The sequence below is a fragment of the Sparus aurata genome, chromosome 15 (genome assembly GCF_900880675.1).
Source record: "Sparus aurata chromosome 15, fSpaAur1.1, whole genome shotgun sequence".
Taxonomy (NCBI): Eukaryota; Metazoa; Chordata; class Actinopteri; order Spariformes; family Sparidae; genus Sparus; species Sparus aurata.
In genome coordinates this window covers 30,041,687-30,053,428 of record NC_044201.1, presented here as the reverse complement: position 1 = coordinate 30,053,428, position 11,742 = coordinate 30,041,687, and the positions used below count along the sequence as shown (strand labels likewise).

The following is an 11,742-nucleotide window of genomic DNA, read 5'->3' as shown; positions in this document are numbered from 1 at the left end:
GTGTCTGCTGCTCCAAGAGTCACTCTGTGTATACATGAGTTCACATTGTTATATCTGTGAAATGGAGTGACTAGCACCCAAGGACAATTATTGAAAACAGAGTCGACTATCCACCCCTCTGTAACTTTCCACTTACATCGTGGACAGCCCAGTGAAAGATCAGACAAAAGGGAAAGGCAGCAAGTGAAGCATTCTCACCACATACCGTAATTTCCGGACTATAAGCCGCTACTTTTTTTCCACCCTGCAGCCTATAATATGATGCGGCTAATCTATTGATTTTTACTGGCTAACGGCCTCCAGGGGGCGCTCTAGGGCGCAAGAGCGAGACAGACAGGTGGAAGAGATAATGCACCGAGGAAGACGCTAGTTTGACTGTGTTTTGAACAGTCATTTTGTGCATCATGCATACACCCTCATCATGGAAAACACACGAAGGAATGCATATGATGCAGCTATTGAGTTAAAGGCAATCGATCTGGCTGTCGAAGAAGGAAATAGAGCTGCTGCACGTAAGCTTGGCATCAAGGAATCGATGGTGAGAGACGTTGGAAACGGCAGTGTGATGAACTAACTCAAAGCAAAGACACGACCTGCGGCTTATAGACAAGTGCGGCCTATATATGTGCAAATTTTTTTTTCTTTTTAAAATTAGTTGGTTCGGCTTATTCAGGTGCGCTCAATAGTCCAGAATTTATGGTATATAAGATAATATTAAGCGCTCTTCAGAAGGGGCGCCACATCCACTGATAAATTAATAATTTATTGATTGATCATCAGGAAAATGAATCTTATTGAATGAATCAGTCTCATATCTGTTGTAAGTTGGAAATTCTGATTACAATGACCACCATCTCTGTCAGACTGTAAAGGAAAACACAAATACAAAAACTTAATTCAAGATACTTCCTTGAATTTGATGTGTCTATTTTGTCATTTTTATCATATCATACCATTATTACAACATCATGTTGAGACACACCACACTGAATTAGGATACAATTATTTTTTTCATTTGATATTTGATAAAATCATAATTGACCAAGACCTTTATCACACCTTGCAACCAGTTTGTCTCTGTTGTCAAGAAAAACCTTGAAAACACCAACCACAAAGACAAAATTCATTCAGGGATAGAGTATTTGATGGGTGACTCACTTTTATTGGAGTGCATAAGCAACATCTTTGAACACAGTATTAATTTATTATAGTACATTTATGTTTTTCATGTTTCTCCAGAATGACTTTGAGATACTTACTATTATCTCCTGGTCTACATTATACTCTCAGAGAACAGATACTACTGTACACGAAGGAACATCAACAACTTGTGCTAATCATTGGCTCTGATGCCTCATTCTGAGAGTTGTTTCTGTTCAATTTCTCATTCTCATCATGTTCTGTGGTGTCACCTATTGGTGTCAGAGGTTGTGGTGAGTGCTGGACTTTCACTTTGAACACATCCCACTTCTCAGGAAGCATGCCTTTGTTGAAGAGCACAGAAGCCAGATAGGAGAACAACAAGATGGCAGCAATGGCAGACAGCATGGAGATGGTCTTAACTGGAGAGTACTGAACATGAACATCGTCCTCAAGAGTGCATCCTGGGAAGTGTATGACTGGTGCTAACCTTAGTGATGGGTCTCCACTGAGCAGTCTTAATGGTATTCCCACCAGAGAGCCCATAATAGCCCCGTAACCATTGGAGATGTTGAAGAACAGGATGCAGAGGAGTTGAGGGAAAATTACGATGTAGGCCACTTCAGCAGCCACAAACCAGAACAAAAGGATGCTGGTTTTCAGGCTGGTGAGTGATGTACCAACCAAGCCCACTACCAACACAGACGCACGGATCACCCACTGAATCTCTCTGTCTGATGCCTGAAGAGGAAAAAGAAGAGGGAGAAAAACAGGTAAACAATACATGAATGAGACTGTCCTGCTTTCAGATACCTCTATCCCTGCTTTCTTAGCTTGTTTTCCATCATGCTACTTTATTTCATTCATTCTATTCTGCATTCCATTGCTTCCATTTTAAAATAAATGTGACACCTTCACAATAGCAAACAGTGCTTTAGTCAGTTTATTTTGGTTGTGATGAAGCAACTTGAAATATAAATATTGATTGTTCTCACCTGAGGCCTCAGGATGTTCTTGTAGATGTTGGAGCTGAAGACAGAAGCTGCAGAAAGCAAAGCAGAGTCAGCTGATGACATCACAGCGGCGGCCACACATCCAATACCGATAATGGAGATGACAGATGGTGTGAGGTGTTGCAGGGCGATGGGCAGAACTAGAGCTGCTTCCCCACGTTCAAATGGAGAAGGTGAACCATAGGTAGTCAGGTTCCAGTCTGGAGCATGGACACAAAAAAAGGAAAGACTGAAAAATTGTCACATTATCTGTCCTAGTCTACTGTATATACCAAGAGGTGAGCTCTGTGTGATCAGACAGACAAATCAGAGAGGGCTGACCTGCTATTCACACCACCCAAATGTCTCAAGTGTCTATCTGCAATGATATTCCTCTGGACCTGCTGAACAAGTTTGTCTTAGTCTAGCTGTATGATATCCTCATCTTTTCCCCTGGTGAAGAGACTCACATACAGCATGTTCACCAGGGTCTGCAGCACCTGACTGACCACCAGCTCTCCATGAAAGCAGAGTTTGAGTTTCATGTTGCCTCAGTTTCATTCCTGTGTTTTGTCTTGTCATCCAAAAACATTCAGATGGACCACGCTAATGTTAGCATTGTAGCTCGCTGGCCTACGCCTACCAGTCAAAAGCTCGTGCCATGTTTTCTCACGTTTGCGTCATTCTATAGAAAGTTCTTTAGGAAGTTTAACCCAAGCCTTCAGTTTGTGGTGGTGGTTGCCTCGGATGTTGGCGTTGGGGAAATGCTCTCTCATAACTCCACTAAGGATGAGAAACTCAATCCCTGTGCCTTCATATCTTGGAAACTTTCCCCTACAGAGGGGAATCTGAACTGGTTTGAGGGAGCAAGTATCCTTAGCTTGTTTGGATCGACCACAAGAACTTAAAGTGCATTTGCAGCCAAGCCACTCAACACCAGACAGGCCAGGTGGGCTCCATTTTATTCAACATTACTCTTCTAAAAACACTAAACCTGACATCCTGTCTCATCTGTTTGACTATGACTCATTTTGCAAGTCTCCAACCTACAATCGACCTCTTTTCTGCATTGTTGGAGTTGGGTTGTTAAAAAGAGAATCGTACAGAGTCCTCTCAATCCCAGGTCATCCGTTAGACCCACACTTTCTGCTTCTCTTCTCATCCTTGAGTCCAGCAGACTATCTTCATCAAAAGAGAGTAAAACTGGTTTTGGTTTATGAAAAAGGATTTGGGGGAGTATAAAGCTTGTTGCTCAGTATTTGACCAGAACAAAGCCTCCTGATGTCCTCCTCTGGGACTCTGTATCGTCCCTGGTCAGTCCCTCTGGACTTCAGCAGAGGTCTACCTCCATTTAATGGTAAAACTAATTCTCCAAAATGGCTAATTTCATCCCTCTATCCAAGCTGCCCACCACAGAAACTGTGTAGGTGAGGTTGTCTCATTGGTTTTGCCTGCATGGTTTTGCAAGTGATACAGTGTCTGATCTTGGACCCCCATTTGTGTAAGTGTTTTGGACGGTATTTTGTTCTCTGCTTGGAGCCAAGGTCAGACTCTATTCCGCCTACCTTCCCCATACCAATGGCCAGAACCAAATGGCTTGACCAGGAGCTGGAAACTGGCCTTTGCTGCCTTCTCTCCCAGAGTCCAGCCATCTGTGGGTTTCCACCAGCAACATTAGGGCCCAGACTTCCATGTATCTTGGCATCTGGCCTCACTTTTCCACTTTATCTTAATTTAAGGCGATTTTCAAGTGCAGTTAAGCTGGGGAAAAGCTGGCTACATAAAGTTGACAACCATGGGGTTGGACAGTCTTTCAAGACTGTTAAAGTAAATCATAAATCATTTGTGTTTCTTATATTATTGATTAATAAATGGATAGATTTTTGTTTTGAAAACATTTAAAAACCAAACAGAACAAATAGTTCCATAAAAGCTTTCAAGATGCCAAAAATGAGTTCAGAATAACAAAATGGAAACAGACAGAATAGAAAACATCATCAACAAATTCAGATAAAAGAATTCTCAAATAATAACACAGTTTACAGTTACAATAATCAGAACAATGACATTAGCTTTGATAGTTTGTATCAGTATGTAAAAGCTTTTAATACCTGTAGACGCGGTGGCAGCCCCAAGCAGTACCGGAGGTATCATAAGTACAAGATACATGAAAGCAGCAAGAAAGCATGAGCGCTTTGCTGTGGCTGTGGAAGCAGCTGACAAGATCCTCTGGTGGGAGCACTGAAATCCCACAGATCCCAGTGCCTTCAAAGTAAAACAGTTAGATGGTTAATAATTACCAGTGTGGCATCTCCATAAATCAGTCAAATGATAGTTATTCCTCTTGGACACTTACAGTTATGCTGTTTTTGGTATTATCCTCTGGCCAAAAGCAGTTTTTTTACTGTTAGTAACAGTGAGTACAGTTGCAGTTTGTTCACAGTAATATTTGCTGTTTACTTACAAAGAATAAGAAATCATCAATCATGATCCAGGTCTTTTTCAGCTCTGGTTTACCAATCCAGGGAGAGTGTAAGGTGTTGTTCATCAGCGTCTGGCTGATATCCGAGACAGAAGGATTCATCAAAACAAAGGGAACGCAGAGCCACTGCAGAGACAATTATACAAATGTAAATGATTAACACATATTTTCAAGGGTCCTTCCGAGTTTTTCATACATTGCTTGTAAATGTTTTCTTAAATCAAAAGGCCTGACATTTTATCAAGATTTTCACACTGTACTAAGCCCAGTGATAGAGCATTCTTAGAAACCTTTTGTGGGAAATCAAATAGTTTTGAATATTGTTATCAATGTATGGTAGAGAACATATCAGCATGTGAGAGGAGGGGAGATTCCCCTTCACCTAAGATGTGGAGGTCAGAAAGTCATATAAGGGGCAATTGTCTTTGCCTGGTTCTTTACAGGGAGGTAGATAGGATGACATTGACAGTCCAATAAAACATCTAAGGGTCACTGTCCTGGGAAAGGCATGATCAACACAAAAATCAGGGGGTCATTGTTTTGGGAAGAACTGTCGTAAAAGTAAATCACCCTACTCTGTTGTATTTAAGTCCAAAGAATTTGGAAGACAGGAGAGGACACTTCAGGTATTCTCTCCATGCTGTATTTAAGAGATCTGATTCATCACGCTGAATCTAAAATTTTTCAACAATTTTTAGCCCCAAGCTCAAGGAGCTGTTAGGCCCAGACTATTGAGGTTTTTCCATTGACACCTGTGGCCACGCCAAGTAGTGACTGCAACCGTCTCCACCTACAATCAATAGTCAACTCATCAGCAAAACTGGCATAAGAAGGCTTTCACAGTCGAACAATGTTGGCTCATTCCATAGTAGGCTGACCGTGACTCTAGCTGGAGGCTTGCTGGCCCTGCTGTAGAGTAGGTTAGTCCTGAGTTTGCAGGGATTAGGATAGCAGTGTGAAAACCCCTAATGAAAACAGCATATATAAAGCATATATAGCAAACCAACCAGGCTGATGAATATGAGGACCAGCTGTATAACATCTGTGTAGGCCACAGAGTAGAGACCTCCCAGCAGTGTGTAGGTGATGGCGACAGCAGCAGAGATCCAGATGCACACAGCAAAGGACAAATCCAGGACCACGCTCATAACTCCTCCTGTCAAACACATTCTAACAGTGAGATTTTATAACCAGTATCTGAGTGACTATTACAGCTTCAAATCAATATGAGTGGGTCATCTCTACACAGGTATACAGGTGGGAATTTACATCCATGTATAAATTTATTTTACCTAACAGATTATATGAATGTAAGAACACAGTTACAATTCTACATGTCTGAATGTACGTATTTAAAGTATATACATATATACTGTACCTAAACCAATTAATGTTGTTGGCACCCAGAGCACATCCAGAATAATTGAAGCCAGGCTCAGTCCAGCTGCCAGCACTTTTCCATACTTGATATGGAAAGGGTCCAGCATCGTCACATAGTTTGCTTCTCTCATTGGCTTGGCGAACACCGAGCCAACTTGATTTGAGAAAGGACAGACCACAGTACAAATAGGAATTAAAATAGGGTGAGGAAATGTTTTGTATCCATTTCTTGTCAGCCTTTTAATTTAATTCAATTTAGTACATGGATAGTCAACAGTATTGAGTGTAGTGTAAATGTGTGATGTTCTCCCCTGTTACTCCACCTCACTCTACCTGCACCTCCTTGCATCGTTAATTTAGTTTGTATTTGAGTCCAGTCTTTTGTTCAGTCATTGTCGAGTCATTTGCTTAGTTTCTGTGATCTAGCTGCTGCCTTGTTTCCATGATTCTGCTTAGTTTACGTTGTCTTGCTGTTCCTGTTTCTCTGATGTTCCTTAATGTTTGCTGGTTCCTTGTACTGTCGTTATGCAGACAAACTTCATACAATGCACTTCCTGCCTGCTCTCATACATTAGGGTCCACCTTCTGTGCTCTAGCATGACAGATTCACAAAATCTTTGTTTTTACTGTTTACACTTGCCATTACATTGACATGTTAATTTTAACCAGTCTGTACACAAAATATTTTAGTTGGTATACATTTTTTTTTCAGTTGCATCATTTTTTTCCATGATCACTGGTGCTGGTTCACATTCATGACATTATAATGCTGCGTTCAGGAAAACATTTCAACCTTTTTCTAGAAAAAGAACAATAGAACATCACTCACACTAACAGTCCAACATGTAAATCTTGATGTCACACAACAATGGCAGCACCCATGTGGAGGGGATATGATGTGTTTTTAGCTGACAGTATTTGTATCAGTATACGTTTTTTCGTTGACTTTTGCAAACAAACTGCCTGTTTGCCGACTTGTACCTGCATGTAATCTATGTCATCAATAAATCCCTGAAGTCATCCTGCTGCCTACTCTGTCTGCGTTTGGGTCATATCTCTTTTGTGTAAGTCAACTTTACTGCTGCCTAAAATATGACTTTCAGGTTTAAGTAAGTTAGTCTATATTTGTGTAATTATACAATTATACAGACAGAAATACAGCATCTTTTCAAATGTAAGTTTAAACTCTTACCAATAAAAAAAGACGAGCTGTATGCCAGATACATCAAGATTGCCCATGTTAGTCCCATGGAGGGCGTGTACACCATCTCAACTGTTCCAACAATGGCTCCTCCTCCGACCCACGTAGCTACAAGATGGATGAAAACACAGCAAATAAATTTAGAGGACAAAGAGCAGCTGTTTGTAGAGAGGACAAAAGGAAGGGTGGTAATTCATCATCACTAATAAAGTGAAAAGACAAGGAGACAGCACTGTTTTCCAAGTGTAGCAAGGAATTGACTTCAAATGAAGTAAACTCCTCCTCTCGGTTTTCCATGACACAATGCTTATTAAGTTCAAATGTCCACCAATCAGTCCTTTTGGTTTTATTTGCTAAGAGTAGGCTGGAACTGCTGTGGATCAGGGGACATAGTGATGCAGGAGGGCTGTCCTCAGCACATCATATCACAACAGGTTACCTTTCATGATGTGATTCTGCGTTTTAAAAAACATAACCATTCTATGGAAAGCAAAAGATTCATTTTGCATAGAAATAATGTCCAATGGAAGTATCACACATACATTAAATATCTTATTTAGTTTATTTAGTCTATTTTATGCTATCTTTATTTGATTTGTATTTCTCATTTTTGTTGTTTTTTAAAATAAAGTTAACAGATATGCTACAGAAAGAAAAAAAAACTACAGTCGTAGATCGCAGCCATCAAAATACAACTAATGTTTGAAATACCCATCCATGCATTATTTTCTGAGAAATTAATGGAAGTGCTGAAAAAGACTCACAATGAAGTGTGAAAAGAATGTGTGGGTCTGCTCACCCCCCCCTCACTGTACATGACAACCTTCACCTCTGTCATACAGAGTCTCTCCAGGCACATGGCCCTGTGCAGTATCTCAGTGTATTTTGTTTTTATTCTGTTTTCAGTTAATTCATAGTGTGTACTTTTTACACAGTGTATATTTTGCTCACTTATTTGCTACTCTAATAGCCTTTCTGTGTAAGAAAACAAACATCTTATTGTGAACTGGAAACTGTTTGTGTTATTTTGCAACACCTACAATTTAAAGGGCTTCAATGATATTCTGAGAGTTGTAGAAACACAATCATACAGTTTCCATCCTAGTTTTGCCAGCTGTGCTCTCCTCACCTGTCATTGTGAACATCCCCACCACCCAGTTTATGTTCCGGTTTCCCAGCAGGGTCATCTCCACTCCAGTGGCTGCACTTTTCTTCTGTTCCCTTTTGGACTTAACAGAAGCCCAGATGCCGGTCCCAAGGACCAGGAGGTAGAAAACCACCATTGCTATCACTCCTGGGATGTTGATGGCCATGGTGGACTGGTTGACTGGTTCCCTCACTGAAGGATGTCTGAGTGTCTGAGTGATAGACCGGCTGAGTATTTATAAAAGGAGGGATGATATTTCAGAGGAGAAACAGGAAAAACAACAGTCTCCTCCAGGTCAAAGGAACAAGGATGCCCTCTGGTGAAAAACGCTGGCTTCAATCGGCTGGTTCAGCTGGTGTCATTGTGCACCTTCTGATGTTCTGTAATGTTTTATTGGGTCCTGGAGAAGCAATATTCTCTTCTATAAGACAGTATCCCTTTGCTTATAATTCATCTGAATTATTTTAGAATTTGTATTTACATGTTGTATCCTTTAAAGTTACTGTACAGTATATTTGCTTATGTTAAGTCAGTGTAACTGGGCAGTTGGCTGAGTCAGCTTCTGGCAGTTTCTTAGCAAACATTGCTGGCTCAGTCTAGCTGGAAGCCACTTTCTTATGTGATAAAATATTTCAGTTTGAAGTCATAAAGTAGTGACTGAAGCAAATTCACATTATAACTTGTAAACATCTGTCTTCCTGTTTAAATGAGCATAACATGCTGTTTCTGTAACGTTTATAACCTAAAAGTTTACTCTTATTGGTAATTTTGCAAACAAGGGGGACGGCATCTCCCCTCATATCGCCTACTGCATACAGCCATACATGTAAGTCTGTTTGCTTCCATGATTACAAGCCTGCAACCAGCACAAAATGTCCTGCTGATTCAATGTATAAAATGTGTGTGTGAAATTGAATTGTGGAGATGTAATCAAGATTAAGAGAAATGCTCAAGAATTTTTTCTGGTAAGCCTTTCTTTTACAGTCCCTTAATTACCAGGTATTTACCTGGTAACTTCATGGTAACACAAAACTGTTACTAGCTAATTACCAATGGTGATAAGAAAGTAAATACAATACCTAGTAACACATTTTTGTTACCATATATTTACTGGGTAAATAGCTAGGACTGTAGCTACCTGCTTATTACCAGCACTAATTACCTAATGACACACCATAATTCAACATATAGTTACCATGTAAATGCCCAGTATTTTGGCCATAGTTTCACTGTATTTACTTTCTTATTACCATTGGTAATTACTTGGTAACACTTTGTTACGGGTAAATACTTGGTCATTAGAGGACTGTAAAAGAAAGGCTTACCAAAATTTACAATCTGTGAGGCAACAATTAATTACAGTTTCACATTTATCCTAGGGCAAAAAGACTCATAAAATCTAAGACATAAAACATTCACACAGAGACAATAAAAAAGGAAAGAACAGGGTAAAAGGGTCAAACAAAATTAAAATTCAAAAAGAAATATGAACAAAAAATACATCAAGGCACTTCATTGGTTATGTCAATTTCTGTTAAAAAATACAGATCTTGAGACGTCTCCTATTATTAAAATCACTAGCCCCATTCACAAAGCCCTTTGAGTGCAGGGATCCTGCGCCAGTTCTCCACATCCTCCTCTGTGTGAAAGTTTGAGATGCAGCTATAAGTGAAATTTTGCTGCGGCTCTGATGCAGCGCGGGAGGAAGTATAAGAGCCGCAGTGGAGGCGAATCAAATCTCTGCCTGAATAAGCCGGCTTCACAGAGCAGGGATGTGTCGATCTGATCACAGTGTGATAAAGACAAATATCTATCACAACTAGGCGACGACAATTGTATGGACTCACAAGCACGTCTTGACAGATTTTAGGTAAAGTAAAAGTATTTTACTTCAATCAGGTATGGTACACAGGAGGTCAATCAGCGAAGGCTATCAAATCTGCAGGGGTTAGGCAGAGATGAGGTTGGGATGCTAAGTACAGAGACAGAAGGCGAACTGGCAATGAATAGGGGAAACACAGGGACTACATATACACACACACAGGGAACAGGTGAACGTTATCAGGGCGGGGGAAGACAATCACAGTGGAGGGCGAATCCACAAACTTTCACACAGAGGAGGATGCAGACAATTGCTGTAGGGGATCTGAAACGACAGGAAAGGTAAATACTACAAAATAAACACAGAGTGAGACATGACAATGTCCCACAAAGCAACGTTACAGGAGCAAACAACAGTAACAGTAACAACAGTCCTAACTGGTCAATTTTGTATCTGTATATTTTTTCATTATCTTGCTCAATGTTTATGATATTTTTCTGCTTAACATGCTTAGTCTTTTGATTTTAACTTCCTAATTATGTGACAACCAACCTGCTCATATTGATCATGTGACAACTCACCTTCCTGTGTAGTCTCACAGGTGGTTATCTAGGCCAGTCATGTTACTGCTCACCTGTCTTCATTGATCATGTGACTGCTAGCCTGTAAATGTAGCTATTTTTCTACTGCCCTGTTGAAGGCCTTGATGGCTGAAACGCATAGACATGTTTTTACTATTGTTTTGATTCAACAACCGTGATTAATTAAAGTCTTTTTAACTCATTACCGTCTTGAGTGGCTCACACTTTTTCATTGATTCGGAAAGTTGCTCTGCTGCCTCTTCTTTTGTTCTCCTTCACTTCTCCTCCCGTCTTTCACTGAGCTGTCCACAGGGTCCGTGGAAAGTTACAGGAGGTGGATGGTCGACTGTGTTTGCAATAATTATCCTTGGGTGCTAGTCACTACATTTCAAAAATACAACAATGTGATCTCATGTGATTGTATACAGCTCCTGAGGCCTGAGCAGAGTAACTTTTGAGACACTAGAAACAAGGACCAACTTCACTGTCTTCAAACTGTCAGCTGAATCTCTCATTATTTTGCTTAACACTCCACTAAACACTATATTCTCATGATTTTTCAGTCATGTGTCGATAGCTGTTTCTGTTGGATGGTATAAAAATGAATAATGCATGCACATAAAATGAAAAATAAAACATTCTGGATAGGTCTCCTTGCTATCTGATGTGTTTTTGGTTCTCTGAGGAACCTGGCAGATGGAAAATGAGATGTCAGAGCCAATGATTAGCACAAGTTGTTAGTGTTCCTGTGTGTAAAGTAGTATCTGTTTTCTGGAAGTATAACAAAGACCAGCAGATACTAGTGAATATCTCAAAGTCACTCTGGAATAAAACAAATCAGTGCACTTTAAAAAAGCTTTAACTGTGTTCCAAGATGTAGCCCATTTTTTCCAATCAAACTAGGTCACCCAGCACGTACTGTATACCTAGAAGGATTTTTCCCTTTGTGATTGGATTCTTGATTGCATGGTTCATTACATTTACATTTACATTTAGG

At 40.1% G+C, this 11,742-nt stretch overlaps 1 protein-coding gene across 1 annotated transcript; it reads right to left on the bottom strand.

The window, feature by feature from the left end:
* Positions 1–1,185: 1,185 nt before the first annotated feature.
* Positions 1,186–8,534, bottom strand: LOC115596101 (high-affinity choline transporter 1-like). The gene is made up of 8 exons (XM_030440898.1): positions 8,325–8,534; positions 7,187–7,303; positions 5,993–6,148; positions 5,622–5,770; positions 4,597–4,740; positions 4,244–4,397; positions 2,136–2,353; positions 1,186–1,881 (listed from the first exon to the last, which is right to left on the bottom strand). The coding sequence occupies exons 1-8, from the start codon at positions 8,506–8,508 to the stop codon at positions 1,321–1,323; spliced, it is 1,683 nt and encodes a 560-aa protein (XP_030296758.1). The 5' UTR covers positions 8,509–8,534; the 3' UTR covers positions 1,186–1,320.
* Positions 8,535–11,742: the final 3,208 nt, after the last annotated feature.

What these genes read in the sequence shown, in the direction of transcription:
- LOC115596101 (XM_030440898.1), bottom strand. Translation starts at nt 8,508, where the DNA reads ATGGCCATCAACATCCCAGGAGTGATAGCAATGGTGGTTTTCTACCTC. An exon ending in TCCTCATATTCATCAGCCTG is followed by an intron (nt 4,741 to 5,621) that starts GTTGGTTTGCTA and finishes TTGTCTCTGCAG; the next exon opens with TGGCTCTGCGTTCCCTTTGT. An exon ending in AGAACATCCTGAGGCCTCAG is followed by an intron (nt 1,882 to 2,135) that starts GTGAGAACAATC and finishes TTTCCTCTTCAG; the next exon opens with GCATCAGACAGAGAGATTCA.